The sequence below is a fragment of the Humulus lupulus genome, chromosome 2 (genome assembly GCF_963169125.1).
Source record: "Humulus lupulus chromosome 2, drHumLupu1.1, whole genome shotgun sequence".
Taxonomy (NCBI): Eukaryota; Viridiplantae; Streptophyta; class Magnoliopsida; order Rosales; family Cannabaceae; genus Humulus; species Humulus lupulus.
In genome coordinates, this window is record NC_084794.1 from 264,771,371 (window position 1) to 264,790,877 (window position 19,507).

At 29.3% G+C, this 19,507-nt stretch overlaps 1 protein-coding gene across 2 annotated transcripts; it reads right to left on the reverse strand.

The window, feature by feature from the left end:
* Nucleotides 1-1,174: 1,174 nt before the first annotated feature.
* Nucleotides 1,175-4,769, reverse strand: LOC133819351 (vesicle-associated protein 2-1-like). 2 transcript variants are annotated; one of them, XM_062252576.1, is made up of 9 exons: nt 4,459-4,769; nt 3,463-3,560; nt 3,289-3,359; nt 3,000-3,081; nt 2,705-2,820; nt 2,454-2,636; nt 1,970-2,167; nt 1,699-1,776; nt 1,175-1,500 (listed from the first exon to the last, which is right to left on the reverse strand). In XM_062252576.1, exons 2-9 carry the CDS (start codon nt 3,509-3,511, stop codon nt 1,387-1,389), a joined length of 891 nt encoding a protein of 296 aa, XP_062108560.1. In that variant the 5' UTR covers nt 3,512-3,560; nt 4,459-4,769; the 3' UTR covers nt 1,175-1,386. The 2 variants fall into 2 exon arrangements, with proteins under 2 accessions (XP_062108560.1, XP_062108559.1); XM_062252575.1 differs by having other exon boundaries at nt 3,463-3,515; nt 4,459-4,768.
* Between the last annotated feature and the right edge of the window lie 14,738 nt (nt 4,770-19,507).

Sequence of the window (19,507 nt, forward strand, 5' to 3'; positions counted from 1 at the left end):
TGTGGGAAAAAAAAAATGTAAGGAGAAAATAATAAATACAAAAATGAAGAAAAAAAAAAAGAAATCTGAAAAAATATGAACAAAACAATACAAACGAAATAAAAAAAATTGATAAATGAATAAAAATAAAAAGAAGAAGAAGAAGAATGGAAAAATGAAAATGATAAAGGAAAAATTGGTAGAAAAAAAAAGAAAAAGGAAAAAAATGGAAGAACAAATAAGTAAGGAAAAAAAGAAATAAAAAATAATTAAAAAATGAAGGAAAAAAATTTGAAAAAAAATAAAATAAAATCACTTTCAAAATCAAAGAAAATATAACTATGATAAAAAATGTGGCATTTCCATATTTTAGTTAGCTACTAATTGGGTTTCTCATACTTTAATTTTGTCTTTATTAAATTTTCCTATACAAATTAAGAAAAATATAATTTTCATATTTTTACACATTGATGGTATAAAAGCCATATTTTTTTTAAAATTCCCTTTTTTTAATTGTATGTTGTAAACATTTTATCTTCTTTTCTGTTAAAGCATTGAGCAGAATAATAAAAAAAAAGTTATGTCTAAACAAATAACTAGTAGTAATGTGGTCAACTAGAAATCTAATCCCTGAATTCATAGCTTTTTTTTTCCTATTACAAAGGTTGTAATTTGGTAGAACCTACAAAATATTCTTTCCCAACATTGATCTCTTCCATCACATTAGAGCATTGCTATAAGATACCCTAGGGTGTGGACATGACATTTCAACATTACTAGTAGGATTTAGTTTCATGTCTCGCATATTTTAATTGAATTGAAATATGTGAAACTCTCACCAATAACAATATCCCACGTAGGTACTCTAGGATGCTATTTAGCATTTCTCTATTTTCTCTCTTACCAATCATGCATTTTTTCTTTATCTCATCTCTTCTCTCTAAACTTTTCTTTCCACCCGTTTTATCCTCAACCAAACATAGGAAGCTAAACAAACTACAGTCCTTTTCACTTCTTGTTACTTTTGGTTCAATCTAGAAGTCCTTTTCACTTCTTATTGCTTTTGGTTCAATCTAGAAGTGGGACGAAAAGAGACTTGAACAACAAGAAATATAAATAAGGGGCATGTTTGATTTCATAATTAAAGGACAACAATCTTGAAAGGTTGATTCAGTACTACATCTTATTCTTCCACTAAATTATATCAACATTAAATTTATAGTGTTAATAAAAAGAAAGAAAACAAGATGAGTACAGAGGCCAACTCCTTGACAGAAAAGACTAAAGTTTTCCTTTATTTTAGCTGCACAAATTAGAAGAGAATCCATATATTACAAGATCAAATACAATTAAAACAAACAGCTCTATGAATGAGGGACCAAATCATTCAACAGCTCAGCTATTCTCCTATGGATGAACAAAGTATCCGGCAACCAAACCGATGAGGGCAACCATAAAAACAAAGAGAAGGGGAAATCCTACTTGTACATCTTTCATGTTGTTGTTCTTCTTCAACATCTCCTGCCAAAAATAAAGGAAGCAATATACTAAGAAACTTGGAGAAAGTACAAATCTCATATATGCTTTTCTTGGTCTGCCAAAAGGGACATGTGGGAACAAAAATTATAACTAAATAGGTAGTTTAAGCAGCTTTATTAGCTTCTTAAAAAGAGTGATGATTCAATACTAGAAAACAGATTCGCATAAGTTAATTCCTACCAGTTCATGCTTAAGCATATCTCTCTCTTTGATGTTCTTGCTTTTCTCTTCTGTTAGCTTCAAGATAGTAAGTTCAGCCTGAGAGAAAGATTACACTTGAGATTTTGAGGTAACGACCAAATCTGATCAAAATTCATTGAAAATGACATTTGACAGAACAGTTGGTTGGAGAGTAGAAACAGAATTAAAGTACTCCCCCTAAAAAATAAAAAATCAATCTGAAATGATAATAGAGTTGATGGAAGGGAGTTTATAGGAGGAGAAAACTGACCTCTTTTAGCTTTGAATCCACTATATTTAACTTTGATGTCAACTCTTTGAAATCCTTATTTAGGTTCAGTAATAAACCATCCTTTGCTGGTTTTGGTTCTTCCACATCCTCTGTAGTGGGTCTGGCCTCCATCTCATTGGCTGCTCTTAACTCATCTTGATCCATAGTTGGTTCAAATCCTTCAAAATCTTTAACAGTCTTCCAAAAAGAAAAAGAACAATAGGGCAGAATCAATACAGGCATGGATGTTTAGTAATTCTAGTTTCTCACTCAAAGAATCTTGGATGTAAAAACAGAAAATTTGTACATTAGCAAAAGTTAAAACCACAACTCACGCTTTCACCCAATGACTTTCAGATGAAGACTAAATGTCCTATTATTATATATTTAGAAAACAATGCTGCATACCGGCATGGATTTTTAGTACGAGGAAATGGAACTGTTTAAGACTACAGAATAAACTAATAAAAGAAAATTCTCTTACCTTCTTATGAGGTGGTACATTTTCAACTCCACTGGGAACTTTATCTTTTAGTACTAAAGTTTCATAACATGGATCTTGCTTTGACTCTCCATTAAAAGGTAGCAATACTGGGGAAGGGGATGGGCTGATGAGCACGACTCTTAACTTCCTCTCTTCAACATATTTTTCCCCATCTTTTGAAAACTATTCAAAGAAGAACAATAAATTAAAAAAAGGTCAATCCAAAGCAAATAATTACAATAAACTCCTACCAGTTCAGATGTAATATCCTCTTCAGTAGTTTCAGCCGGAACACCCGTGCACTGAATCAGAAACTTGTCTTTACACTGCAAATCAAGCGGAGCTACACGCTGAGCTTGCATAATCACTGCACCAACAAAATGAAGAGTGAAACTATGTCCCTATTATTCTTGGCAGATATTTGTCAATTACACATTTCTAGTAAACATGTTTTGGTTGTATCATATAATTTTTTGAACTACAATCACTTGAAAAAAAAAACATGTAAGGTGAATGTATTGAAACAGATATGCAGTGCATAAAAACCTGTAAAATCACATGTTGCATTGGGATTTATGATGCCTGTGTTCGGTCTTACACAATATTTCTTGGGAGAAGTAGTTTTCACCTGCAAATACATTTTGAAGATCATATAAAAAACACCATCATCATACCAAATTTTCTACACTTAAATGTTCCTTTCATTCTATAATTTTATGTGAATTCTAGAACTACAAAGCATGTCAGTCTAATCTAAGAAAAACAATGTTTAACTTTCCAATAAAAGAGACCTTTGGTCTTGACTCTTGATATGATGTGAAACAGATCACTGTACCTTAAAGGCAAGATATTGATTAGACTTGTTGCCAAGAATAATTGCACAAGAACTTTGTTTCTTCAACTCAACTTGAAAAAGAAAGGGGTGTCAAGATCAGTAACTTAACATACGATGAGAAAGTAAAGAAAATTGTGACAAATAATAAAAGATAAACTATTAACTTTCGCTTACATGTAAACTTGAGTTCACTAGGTTGAATATCCAAGAGCTCTGTAGTCATGTCTCTAATCACCGTATCACCAAAACCAACCAAATTAAAGTCAATGTCTCTAATCACCATATCACCAAAACCAACCAAATTAAAGTCAATGACCCATAACAAGTATTACACAACTTTAATAGCAGTTATGGCTATAACCACCTTATTTACCAAAGCCAATGAATTGAAGTCAAAAATCAACAAGTAATATTGCAAAGCTTTAATTTTAACATGCAGATGACACAAAATAAAGTGTTTCAGAGAAAAAGTTGCACTTTAAACTTAAAGAATTTAAAGTTCACACTAAGATGAGAATCTAAAGACAGACCAATCCAAAAGGCAAAAACTTGCAGATTACATTGTAACAAACACAAGTCTGACACTAAAATAATCAAATCAACAAAAAAAAACTAAATTCACATGCCAAGTGATTCAAAACCATATTAATCTTAGTTAGCAATGACTTTCATTCTTCAAAAAGACTCAACCTTTACAACTTGTACCCTCACATTTCTTAAAAAAAAAAAATCACACAAGCCAATAAGAGAAAGGCTATTCAACTTTATCCGTTATAGAACCATAATGCAGTCCAATTCTATTCTTGTTAAACAAAGTCCAGTACTGCAATAAATATTGTCACCCATTTCCCACAGCAGTAAATAGGACAATGCCATACATTCATTTACTCGACCAATTCACTATTGACAATTAACACAATGCCATAGCAGACCCCTAAACAGAAACCAAATCTCATTTAGCATTGACCAAATCACACAAAACCCATATCTTTAAACCCCCAAATCCCGTACAGAACGACCCCCCACAAAACAAAACAAAAAAAAAACTTTCCTTCTCATCAAGACAATAAAATGGCTCAAACCCAGAAACCATAACAGGAAATCAGACACATATTTAAGCGCACAGGCTTAAAAAAACCACATTTAAACAAAAGGGTAGTGGAGAAAAACCTGAATTGGGAGAACAGAGATCTAAAAGTAAGCAAAGGTGGTAAATCAAACTAGGAACAGAGTCAAGTCCAAGGAAAACTGAGAGAGAGAGAGAGAGAGAGAGAGAGAGAGAGCGAAAGAGAAAGAGAGAGAGAGTTTGGTGTTGGTGATCTAAAACACTAAATATGTAAATGATAATGTGTTTGTGAAGCAGAGAAGTGAAAGCAAAGCAAGAGAGAGAGAGAGAGGGAGAGAGAGGTGTGGTTGGTTGCTTTACGTTGGGTTGGGGTGGGTCTATGTCTCTGAACCGTTTCCTTCTACTCTCTCTCTTTCAGTTTCGCCATCTTTTCTTTAGAGTAGGCAACGGCTTTATATTTTAATATTTGGCTCGGCTCACATCCCAACCTAGCCGCTTTTAGAAATGACAGTTTTTCATTTCATAAAATTAAAGCATTATCTACAGAATCATTAAATCAAACCATAGCTCTCTGCCACAGAAAAAAATAAAAATAAAATCAAACCATACTCTTCAAAATATTAAATTATACCATTTTTCAAGTCTATATATTTCACCCTAAAATTACTCCGGAACATTTTTTCTATTTTTTTCACTTTTTTTTATTTTTCTTTTAAAATTTATAATTAAAAAATAAAAACATTCATCTAATTCATATAGAATTTGAATTAAAATAATTCATTAGTTGATATCTATATATCATATATATAAAAAATATGTAGATAATAAAAATTCTTGATTTTAACCGTTTGTTTCGTTAATTTTAACAAAATATTCTACATATGTAACAGAATATTATACATATTTAACGCAATATATATTTAAAACTAATTAAAAATAGATATTTATTAATTATATTAATATATCTTCTATATAAAAAGTGTGTAGATAACGAAGATTTTTTGTTTTAACAGTTTGTTTTTGTTAATTTTAATGTAATATTCTACATATCTAACATAATATTTTACATATATAACGGAATATACATTTAAAACTAATTAAGCTAATAATATATAATCCTAATTTTTTACTAATTATATTAATATGAATTCAAATATTATAATAATATTTAATACAAAACTAGATATTTAATACTTATATCAATATAAATTTAAATACTATAAAATATCATTATAATAATATATAATACATAATCTTAATTTTTATTAAAAAAATTATCGTTTATGTTTAAAAATATTATCATATTATATATATATATTTTAAATCATAAACAATGTTTTGGTTTAATTTTTATATGTAATATTTTTTATTTATTTGAAATTTATATGATAATAATATAAATTTAATAAAAATAATTAATAAATTCTATAAATAAAAATAAGCAAGCATGCATTGCACGTTGCTTGTATCTAGTATTTATATAAATGAGAGTACTAATGAGATGATGTGACACTCTAAAATTGCTTCAAAACATTATTTCGATTTTCTCATTTTTTTTCACTTTTTTTAAAAAATTTCTTTTAAAATTTATGATTAAAAAATAAAAAATATCTATCTAATTCATATATAATTTAAATTAAATTAATTCGTTAATTGAAATATATATTTATATAAATGAGAGCACCAAGAAGATGATGTGGCACTCTAAAATCTATATAGTTTAAGGCGGTGATGTGGCACTTTAAAATTGTTCCAAAACATTCTTTCTATTTTCTCATTTTTTCACATTTTTTTTATTCTTCTTTTAAAAATTTATGATTAAAAAAATAAAATCTATATATTTATATAAAGAAGAGCATTAAGGCAGTGATGTGGCACTCTAAAATGCTCCAAAGTATTATTTATATTTTCTCATTTTTCACATTTTTTTATTCTTCTTTTAAAAATTTATGATTAAAGAAATAAAAATATTTATCTAAATGAGAGACTCAAGGAGTTGGCGTGACATATTAAAATCTCAACAAACCACTCTATCTATTCTATCATTTTTTTTATTCTACATAACATTTTTTTTATCATTTTGACAAAACACGAGGTTCACAAGTTAATTTTTAAAAATAAATGGTCCAAACGGGTAATCGGCTAAAATACAAGGTTCAAAATGGTGTGAACCCTTACTATTAAACATAAATTATATAAAAATTACTTTTTATAAAAAATGATTAAGCTTTTGAATAAATACATGATTCATAGGTTAATTTTTAAAAATAAAAAGTCAAAATAGGTAATCGGCCAAAATATAGTGTTCAAATAATCGATTTATTTATTCATATTTTTAACCTTTTGATAAAATATGAGGTCTAAAAGTTAATTTTTAAAAATAAAGGTCAAAACGGGTAATAATCAAGAATAACCCTTACACAAAACATAACTTGTTTTATACATAATTTAAACTTTTTTATATAAAAAAAAATTGTGAATAAATATCATCATGAAAAAAAAACTACGGTGAAGCGCTCTCATGTATCCATGTATGAAATATGTTGTATAGGTAGGGTAAAAATGAATCACTATCACACAATCTCAAAAAACATATTTATATCATATATTTTTTAATAATTACAAAAGACTGCGCGAAACGCGATTATATTTTCTAGTATATATATTTATATAAATGAGAGTCCTAAGAAGATGACGTGACACTCTAAATTTGCTCCAAATCATTCTTTCTATTTTCGTTCTTTTCACATTTTTTTCACTTCATCTCATTTTATAGTTTTTATGTTGATATTCATGTTGTTATAGAACTTATGTGTCTTTCTTGACTATTGTATAGTTAATTTCTATAATTACGACTTCTTTTATCATTATACTTCTCATAAAGCCTATCAAATCGTTTAATAATTTATTTAATATGATGCAATACATTATTGTATTTACAACATACAAATATTTATTTTATCATAAAATAACCATTAATGAGAAAAAAGATAATAAACAATAGACTACATTTTTATTATTATATAAGTAAATTTATGTGTCATGGTTAAAATCCTTGATAGCAAGGTAAACAACAACTATTGAATGGATCACCTTGCACCGGGATGAGTTGCTCCACACATATTAAACACAAAGGGGTGTACACGGTTTTGTTTGGTGCAGTTTAGAAGATTTTTGAAACTAAACCGCTCGTGCAGTTTTTTCAAAATGAAAAACCAAACCATAAATAAACGATTTGGTGCGGTTTGGTTTTGTTTTAACCATATAACCAAATTATTAAAATTTAAAACTTTTTTTTATTATAAAATAATTAACTAAATAATTGTATTTAAATAATAATAGTTTTAGCTTTACTTTTAAGACCATAAAAGTCTACAAGAAACTTATTGTCTTTGTTGTTGTAAGTTTAAGTATTTTGAATCATTTTATAGAAGTGAGAAAAATAAATGTTTACTTTCTAAACAATGTGGGACTTTACATTTCTCTTTTTTTAGTTTTAGAAACGTGTGAATACTACTAAAAACATATCCTAAACAATTAAATTGTTTAGCTTGGATGGTTTGGTAGACTTTATATTAACTTAATTGTATGAGTTCAAATCTTTGAACCATCATTTCTAAAAAAAAAAAATTTAGGAAAAATTACGGTCCGATCCGGTTTAATTGGTTTTAAAAAATTAGAAACTGTGACCAAACCATTAAAGTTGAGTGTTCCGTTAAACTGAACCATCAAAAAACAGTTTTACCAGTTACGATTTTTGGTAGTTTGGTGCAGTGCAGTTTGGTTCTAAACCGCGATTTGCGGTTTATATGAACACTCCTACTTAATATAATTATAATGTGGTGTTACATATATTTTTTCTATTTTTATTGTGTTTGAAATTATTTAAAGTAATTTAGAAACATAAATTAATAATATATATTTTAAAAAATATATATATAAATATCTTATGTGTAACAAATATCAATATATGTAATATATATATATTGATTAATAATATTTTTTATTGTGTTTGAAATTAATTATAGTATATATAAATATCTTATATATATTTGTATAATAATAAAACCAAAACCGACTTCTCAAATTAATAAATGGTTAGTTGGAAGATCAATTTTTTTATTAATAGAATTTTTATCACTTTTTAGAATAATAATAATTTATAAGAACATGTTTGTTGGTTAAATATATTAAAATAGTAAAAAATTAGTTAAATTAACGTGTTTAATGATAAATTTGATAGCATTTATTATGATCTAAATAAATATATAACATATATTTTTTAAAAAAAATAGAATTTATTCTATCACATATTATACTGTTATTAAATATAATATAAGACTCACTACTCATTCTTTCTTTTTAGTTGTCATTCTAAAATACAATGTTATATATGAATATCTCTTCTATATAATAAGTGTGTAGATAACGGAAATTTTTTGTTTTAACGGTTTTTTATTTTCTTAATGTCAACTTTAACAGAATATTCTCATATTTAACAGAATATTCTTATATTTAACGGTAGTTTGTAAACACTTAAACTTAAATAAAATAAAATAAATAATTATAAAAATTAAAATAAGATATTTTTGAGATTTTTTGCAATGATAATTATTTAAAAATAATAAAATCATACGTTTTATAACTTAAATAAAATTTAATTAAACTTACCTAATAGAATAATATTATATTAAATATATAATATAATATGCTGTCAATTAGCAACAAATTGCTTTTTAAAAAAACTAGCAAAAAATTAAAATAAGATATTTTTGAGATTTTTTGCAATGATAATTATTCAAAAATAATAAAATCATACGTTTTATAACTTAAATAAAATTTAATTAAACTTACCTAATAGAATAATATTATATTAAAAATATAATATAATATGCTGTCAATTAGCAACAAATTACTTTTTAAAAAAACTAGCAAAAAATTTAAATTTAAAATCCATGTATAATATTTAATATTATATTAAACATATAATATATAATATCTTGTTGTCACTCCTAAATTCAAAATCTAGAATAAATATAAATTTAAACAAAAATAAATAAATTATTTAATTAAAATAAAATATTTATTTAAAATTTATATGACATTAATATAAATTTAATAAAAATAATTAATAAATTTTATAAATAAAACTAAGTAATCTTGCTTGCAAGTTAATTGTATCTAGTATATATATATATGTGTATATTTATATTGTATCGTGGAATCTTAACATTTCTACAATATCTTAACAACATATATAATTTGATTTCTAATTTAATCAGATATTTAATTATGATAATTATTTAATTAAATTATAAATATATTATTATTAATAATAAAAATGTATTCAAATTATTTCCCGACCCCATTTTTGTATTTTCCTCTAAGCTTTGTCTACTTTTCTGTTTTTCATTCCTTTTTGATATAAAATTATTTTACCATATTGAATATTTGGTCTTTTTCTCTAAGCTTTTGAGACTATTATGTTTTTCATTCTTTTTTATATAATATTTTTACCATTTTGAATATTTGGTATTATTTTTGTTCTCATTTTTTTATTATACTTTTCTAATTTATGTTTATTAATTAATTAATTGAGAGAGAAACTCTATGTATTATCTCTCTTTTATTTTAATAATAATTATAACAGATGTCAATTAAAAATATCTATATCTAATCGTAATAAATAAATAATCTATCTATTTATTTTTTTTAACTTTTTGACAAAATACGGGGTGCAAAAGTCAGTTTTTAATAATAAATGGTTCAAACGGGTAATCGATCAAAATATATGTCATTCAAATAATCTATTTATATATTCCTATTTTTAACTTTTTGGCATAACAAGAGGTTCACAAGTTAATTTTTTAAAATAAAGGGTCCAAACGGGTAATCGACTAAAATACAAGGTTCAAAATGGTGTGAACCCTTACTATTAAACATAAATTATATAAAAATTATTTTTTATAAAAAATTATTAAGCTTTTGAATAAATACATGATTTATAGGTTAGTTTTTAAAAATAAAAAGTCAAAACAGGTAATTGGTCAAAATACAATTTTCAAATAATCGATCTATCCATTCCTATATTTAACATTTTGACAAAACACGATGTCTAAAAGTGAATTTTTAAAAATGAAGGGTTCAAATGGGTAATCGGCCAAAATAAGTCTTACACAAAACATAAATTTTCTTGTACATAATTTAGATTTTTTATAAAAAAAAAATAGCGCCAAGCGTATAATAATGATAATATTAATAATAAAAAATAAAGGCAAACGTACAACAACATTTATTAACTTTGTTTTCGGCACTTTAATTATTCAGAATTTTTCAAAAACTTGTAAGAGGTTTGCTATACAATAAACACCATTATGAAAAAAAAATTGTGGTCAAGACGTCTTCACGTGTCCATATAAAGATCATATTGTACGAATATGGTGAAAAAGAATCCCTACCCTGCAATCTCCCAAAAAATATTTATATTTTTTAATAATTACAAAAGACTGCGCGAAACACGATTATTTTTTCTAGTTAAATGATAAATAGAGTTATGAAGAATACACTAATACTACCAAAAGTTGATGGTAAATTTTATTTTAATAGGGAAATTACCATTATAAAAAATACATGCAATTCATGAAAAGAAAAATGACAATACATTTATTTTTTAAGATGTTTTTTTTTACAAAAATATGGAATGGCGAAATCAAGATAGAAAATTTTGCAATCAACATTTACAAAAAAAAAAAAAAAAAAAAAAAAAAACTTTTGAGGAGCATTTTGGTAAACAACATCTACAAACTAATTCGTTCTAAAAAAATATTTTTTTTTTAACTTATTATCTGTTATTCTAGGTCTAGATGTATCTCTAGTATATGTGTAACATACTTGTAAATTATACTTACGACTGATAATGTGTTTACTTGGTTGGAGCATTTTCTCTAGATATCTTGACCTTTGTAATTTGTAATTGATGTTTTATATCAATAATATTAGTCTTCTTAATTTTTTAACAAAGATTTACAAAACTAAGTTCGTAACTTAAAAATACATTTTTGTAACAAACGTTTACAAAACAAATTTGTGAAATTAGTTAAACAAGTTGGTAACTAAAGTTTACATACATGCTATATTGTATAAAAGAACTAGTTTTGTAATGAAAATTTACAATAAATACCAAATTTAAAACAACATTCTCATCTTTTTCACCTACGACTGCCAATAGTGAGTAAGGTGATCGGGCTTGGGGTTGGGGGTTTTAGGGACCGATGAACACATCTGGGTGGCACATGTCCATATGAGAATTGCTAAGGGGCACCGCTGGTGCCCAACACCACAAGGAGGTGGCATACCACTATTGATGCAATTCAATATCGGGCCCCATTTATTTGAATTTAATAAGATTTATGGGGTCACAACAAGGAAAATGGGCTTTTACTTCGGTTTTTAAACTTGATTTACTTCGGTTTTCGCTAAAATTCGCAACCGCAGTAGTTCGGAGCGAAGTAAAAACTAGTTAAAAACCGAAGTAGAATCTCCACTTTCTACTTCGGTTTTTACATAATAACCGAAGTAGAAAGTGAATATACGCGACCATCCTTGACACTTTCTACTTCAGTTCTTAGGTAAAACCGAAGTAAAATGGCTACTTTCAACTTCGGTTTTTACTAAGAACCGAAGTAGAAAGGGGACTTTCAACTTCGGTTTTTACTAAGAACCGAAGTAGAAAGGGGACATTCTACTTCAGTTCTTAGTAAAAACCGAAGTTGAAAGTCCCCTTTCTACTTCGGTTCTTAGTAAAAACCGAAGTAGAATGTGCCCGCCTTTTTATTTAATATATATTTCTGATTATTTTTAAATGGACGATTTCTATTTATATATATATTTTGGCCTAATAATTTTATTTAAATTGTCTAATTAATATATATATATTTTGGCCTAATTCTTTTTCAACAATTTAATTATATGAATTTACAATTATATATATTTTTACAATTGAAATTGGTTAAGAATTTTTTTTGAATGAAAAAATGATAATTTTTATTAATTAAAAATGTTATACATGAGCATATAAACACACAAGTACTTAAGTAAGATAACTAGCCTTAACATTAATACATTTACAAAAAACTATACTTACAACTAAACGAACTTATAAACAAAATAGGCTTATTGATAAATGTATGTCATCAATTGACCTAACCATTCGTGTTGGATTTGCAAGAGGTCTGCAATCTCACAATATTGCGTCTTCCCACCAAACTGTAAAATGAATAAATATAAATTAATTTTATAGATTATCAATACCAAAAAAAGTTATAAAAAATGAACTTACTTTTTCTTTTAGGGTTTCTATTGCATTTGATGCCCGTACAATATATAAAATATTTTAGTTTAATTTAAGTCACCGATCTTTTATTTTTTAGCGGTAATAATCCCTAACATTCATGTTTAGTCCCTATTTTAACGCACGAATAACGGGTTTGAGAAAATATGCACAAATTACGTAAAGTTGGAGACTTTTGCCAAATAAATATATATATAAGACTTAAATGCTACATTTGTAAAAGAACAGAGACTTTAGCCGTTAATTACCCTAAAAAATAAACATCATGTTTAATTAAGCAAGCATGCATTATCTAGGTTTAGCCTCTAATGTTAAAGCATATTAATGGATATATATTTATATATACAAGGTATTTCTTAAAATATAAAAGCATGTATTATTTATATATTTAATATCTAAACTAAAATATTATAGAATTAAGTTAAATGCATCAAATAAAAAAATAATATCATACCCAAGTGCTCTAACATGCCCTGGGTGCTCAGGTGTCCCTAAAGCTTGCGTTAATATGTCATTCCGACCATTTGCAATGATTTCTCCACTACTAACTTTTTCTTTCAGCTCATTCTGTGGAACAAACTAGTGGTCACTTATATTAGTGACTTATAAGAACTTTATCATTCCTACATTACTTTAAAATACTTGCTTGAAACCACTTACAATTCTTGCTTCAATTTGTTTGTCCAAATCTGTGACAAGAACCTTCTTCTTTTCTCGTGCTTTTCTCGTACTAGGTTCTAGTCTTATAAATTTTTTTAAAAATTCGGCAGAGTATCCTCTGTTTCTATAGCATACCGTAATTTCATAATTACCTATAAAACCAATTAAAACAAACACAATAATCAAGCATAGATGAATCCATCATTATTAGGTTCTAGTCTTATAAAATTTTTAAAAAATTCGGCAGAGTATCCTCTGTTTCTATAGCATACCACAATTTCAAAATTTCCTATAACAACAACACAAACAAACACAATAATCAAGCATAAATCAATCCATCCTTATATCACCACAGCACGCAACTTTCCCAGAGCCTACTTCACTAATTTTCAAACATAACTTTCACTAAATCTAATATGCATGATTACATTTGCCTTATCTTTATACATAAATCTTGTAGTAATATAAATAAAAAAAAACTAACCTTCAATATTACTCTTCAATGCACCCGAAATGAACAACAAAGTTCACCACTCAATCAACGACCCTGCTAAAACATTACATAATTAGTAAACTACATAATTAATTATCAAACCAAATAATAAAAAAAAAAATCCAAACTAGTTAATGAAACTAATGAACAACACTTTGATCATCTTCAAGCTATTTATTTTTTTTCAAATATTTAAAAAACAAATTTATCTATTGTCACAATTTCTAAAATTCACTAATATACATATATATATTTATAATAAACCTAATTTTTATCACATTATTTAACCTAACAAAATAAACAAATAATTATAAAAGTTAACAAAATATTAATTATAAAATTCGGAATAATAAAAAAAAAAGAAAAAAACATAGAAAAATAAAAAATTATCATCAAAACCATATTTTAGTAATCTATACCTGTTTTGAAGCTCAAAATCCCCTTGCAATGACAAAACTCCGGTCAAAATCCGGCAAGAAACACCAAGAAACAATGGAGAAAATACCCACGGCCAAATACTTTTTTTTTTCTCTAAAAAAAAAAAAAAGATTTTTGGACTATATTTCGGTTTATAGTGTAGAAAAGTAGCAAGAAATAAAGAAAAAACAAAAAAAAAAGGGTGTGGAGAATGAAAATGGGTCTTGGCTCACGGTTGTTAATGGAGGTTTTTGGGGTTTTTTTGCACAGAGGAGAGAGTAGGGCTTGAGGGAGATGACCGTTCGAATGTTAAAAAAGGGTTATAAAACCCTTTAACTTCGGTTTTTACCTAAAAACCGAAGTTAAAGGTGCACAAGGGAATAATGGTTGTGCACATTTCACTTCGGTTTTTAGGTAAAAACCGAAGTGAAATGTACATAAGGGCCGCGTTTGGCTTGGCCATTTTTTTGCATTTTTATTATCTCTAAACATAAGTCACGAGCTTGTGCAACCAAACACGGCCATTTTCACTATGAATTTTTTACTTTGTTTTTTTAAAAAAGCGAAGTAGTATGTAATTTTTTTCAGGGCTCCATTTTCAAAAGCGAAGTAAAAGAGTTTGAATAGGTTTTTACTTCATTTTTTTGTATGCTCACTATAAAAACCGAAGTAAAAGCCTATATTTCTAGTAGTGGGTATCGCTAACCAATCACGGGGTGCCACCTGATGTGGTGTTGGGCACCTTAAGGTGCCAAATAGCAACACTCTGTCCATAATTGTAACGCCTTGGTTACCCCAAGACCGTTACGGTGAACGTTGAAATGTGAATTTAACTCGCTAATCGAGTTCTTTGGTTAAAAACGTGCTTCTAGGTGTTATTAATAGGTTAAGGTGGAAAACCAATCAAAAGAAAATTATATATTTTATTTAAAACATAAAACTGTTCATGGGCCCATAAAAAACGTTTACAAGTTATTTACAATGCAAAATGGTCACTACTGTGTAAAATTTACAACCCACCGATCTAAGCGGCAAAATAGGGTAAACCCCCTAGTTCTCCTGAGAACTTCTTGACCGTGGTGGTCAAGCGGTTGCATATGTACACATCACCACCTACGCTCTCCACTCAAGGCTAGGTGAGCTTTTCTTTCTCTTTACCTGCACCACATAGCACCCATGAGCCAAAGCCCAGCAAGAAAACTCAATACTGCATGAATATAATATCAAAAATGATCATAATAATCATTCAGGACTTTCAGTCCAAAATAGAGGAGTGACAGTTGTAAAAGTCACTAAGGTGGGTTCCGTTCCCATTATCCATGTGACGATAGGGTCACCTGGGCTTGCAAATAAGTGATCCTTTCACTAGCTTAAACAGGATAGGTGTTTGATGAACTAGTCACCAGCATAACCTACCGTGTGACCATAGAGTCACAATCGTGAGATTCCGTTTCCCTCAGCCATGTGACAAAACAGTCACCTAGGCCTTTGGCCCTGGCTTTGAGTAACTAGTCATAGACTAGTCAAGCGCTTATAAGTTTCATCGACCTTAGGGTCGGTCCAACATTAATGCTCTTTGAGTCATTCAACGCTGATATCGATCAGATCTAATCTTTTATCGGCTCTGCATTCATGACGCTTATGCCGTTTCTGACTCTTAGGTCAGTAAAACGTGACTAGTGCCGATTCTGAATAGTCAGTGCCATACACAAGTAAGCAAGATTTGCTAAGCATTTAATATACAATCAATGTCCACATTTAACAACCAACATGCCTCTATAACAACCACACATGTCATATACACAGGGTGCAGTTTCCTTACCTCTGATTCGAGCGAGAATGAACAAAAGAACGACCCTTGAGAACAATCTGACCTTTAGTTCCTTAGCAGTCACCTAGTCATAACCAAATATGGGATTCCATCAATAAAATGATTAACAAAGGTTCCCGAACCAATGTTGGTTTTTATTGATCAAATCAGAGATTATACGTAGCGGAACAACAATCAAATTGTTAATTTAATCCCACAAGATTTCTAGATCTACTTCTTCACATGCATATATATATATTGAATAAAAAACATGAATAGAAAAAAATACCCCAGGTCCTTCCTTGCTGCTATCTTTTTGTATGGCAAAATCCTTGAGATCTCACACCAAGATCTTCCAAAATGTTCTCAGCACACAAAGAACGAGTGTCGGCTCGCTATACAAAAATAGGCAAATTCTATTTATCAGATGTTCTCAACACATGAGATCTGATAAAGTTTGGACCTAGGTTTTGTGAAGAACAGTGACTTTTGTTTGTATCACTGTTCTCTTTCTCTGAGAGAGATTTCAAGATATTTTTCTATCCCTGAAAAGTTACGTTCAGAAAAAAGGATATCCTATATTTAATATATCTAATATATTAAAAATAAAATATTAATTATTTTAAACAATTTGAAAATAACTAATCAGCTATCATATTTTGTTTAAATAATAATATTTTAATCATATTGCAATATCTCATTATTTATTTAATATTTAAATAACTAAAATTGTGGAACCAAGAAACTGCTCAGAGTCTCTTATGCGTGTAGCACAGTGACTGTGCACTGTACTACACGTGTACCACATGCCAGGAATGGCATGTGATTTTTCCTAATTTTTATTATTATTTAAATCCCAAAAATCCCAAAAATAAATTAATTCAAAATTAATTATATTTTTATTAAATCAAATAATTAATTAATTCTCAATTAATTAATTACACATAATTATAAAATAATTATGTTTGACGCATAGAAAAATATTTTTCTTATCAAATAAGTCCTTTTGCCCATTTTTGTATTTACCTTTGTTAGTGTTTGTGTAACGACCCAAAATCACTAATAGGGCTTAAGGGCCTTGATTAGTGTGCCAGGAGGGCATAATTGGGATTAGAATGAATTTTGTTGATTTAAACGCGTAATTACATGATTAATAGTGAGCATATGATAATTGATGATATTATACGATGATGTGAAATATATGTATGTGATATATGTGATAATCACATTATTATGTGGATAAATCTGCAGCCGGCGACTTGGGGCGATCCTAGGGTTAGATAGCCGGAAAAGTCACAACGGGGCATTATGATTGACTTTGGACAAGTCAGGGATATTTTGGGATTCGGGTAGTGATTTAGACTATCGGGTTATGAAAATAAATAATTGGAGATATATTTGAGGTTAGGATGTCTAAGCGAGAATACTGGGAAATTTTACTATTTTGCCCTCGGGGACGTTTCCGGTACCCCGAGCTTTGGGATTAGTCTGATAACTCAAGGATAGACTTAAGGAATATGTTAGAAAACAGTAGACACAAGTTTAAACCGACCTTTCTCTCCTTCTCTCTCTTAGCAAAGGAAAAACCTTGATTTTCAAGGGGAATTAACTGAAACTTGGTGGAATTGAAGGGCTGAGCTAGAGGATTAGCTCAAGGAACTAATCAAGGGTTGAATTAGAGCCAAGGTAAGCATTGATTTTCGTTCTATGGTTAGGAACTTTAAGAAAAATGGCTGAGTTTTTAATAGTTGTGATTTTGATATTCAAGGTGGAGTTTGAGGCTTGAAACTTTGAAGATAGGTCAGGGGATTCTTGGAGGAACGATTCTACAGCTGAGGTAAGTTTCAATTCAAAGTTTGATGGTTGAATTTTAGTATTTCCATGGCTGTTTTTGAGTTTTTAGGTTTGAAATCTCAGAAATTGGAATTGGGATTTTGGTGAGTGTTGGGCTGGATTTCTGGTGGAATTGTGTTGTTTAAATCATTCTAATGATGTTTTTATTAATTGGTTTTGAGTTGGGAGCTTTGGGATGGCCAAAAGTGAGGTTTAGAGGTTGAAAATGGTGGGTTTTTATGGGTTCGAAGGGTCGGGCCGTGGCATAGTTCTTGGAGAGCCGCGACCCTTCGAAGCTGATGCATGCTGAGGAAGGAGGGCGGGCCGCGGCATGGTCTAAGCAATGCCGCGACCCTTACCTACTTTTGTGTCTTAGAAGGGCTCTGTTTGGGGCCATGCCGCGGCATGGATGGCCTATGCCGGGGCCCTTAAGGGATTTTGGGATTTTGAGATTTTAGGCTTGGGAATTTAACCTAGGGTGCTCAGGATTGAATCTTTTACCATATTTGGTGAAGTTCAATGTTCCGGGGACTAGAACTTGGTTTAGAAACTCATTTAAGATTGTTAATGGTATCCTTCATCATGGTTGTGACTAGGTGCTAAGCTAGGACTCGGGGATCGGATCGCGCTCAAGGAGTATCGGTCGTAACTAGTATATCTAGAAGCCAAAGGTAAGAAAACTACACCCGGTTGAATATTTGAACGGGACTAAGGGCTCCCTGATATATATATGATTGAAAGAATAGTATTATGCCATGTAAACTGTAAACCAACAACCTAAGCGTGCCACGGTTAACTTGTGCAATTGGCACGGCTCGGACACTGGTATCCGAGGACAACTTATTATGCACTGAGCTTGGTTTAAGCGGGCCGGAGTCAGTGGGCTAAACAGAGGGTGCGACCTAAGGTGTCAGCCCTAGCATTTGAGTTAATTGATTATTATATTTGGCTATGAATGTGATTAATGAGTTTGTTGAATGATCAAAGTATAGATGAGGTTATTTGTACCTTGAAGTATGCTTATATGCTATGGATTGAACATCTGAACATGCTTATTAGAATATTTGTTTGATAATATTGTATATGCTGTGTATGTTGTTCTCTTGCTGGGCCTCGGCTCACGGGTGCTGCGTGGTGCAGGTAAAGGCAAGGGCAAGATTGATCAACCCTGACCGGAGAGCTCTGCAGGATGAATGTACATGTCAGGTCGCTCAGCTGCCATGGTTGAGGATATTACAGGGACGAGAAGACCAGAACCTTGTATTTTTCCTTAGTATGACTAATGTTTACCTTTAACTGTTGAATTTTGTAAACTGGCTTTTAAACTTTGTACTTCTGGGGATCCCTTCTGTAAATTGTTTATAACTTATAAAATGTATCTTTTGAGGCCAAAATGTCTTTTAGCCCTAGAACACTTTAACTAATGACACATTTTGATTAAACGACTTGATTAGCAAGTCTCACACTTTTATAAATACACAGTGTAGCGGTCTTGGCTATCCAGGGCATTACAGTTTGTTTGAGCCATTTCGGGGACCATGGACCTATAACATTAAGCTTCGATAAATTGAAACTAAATAATTAAAATCT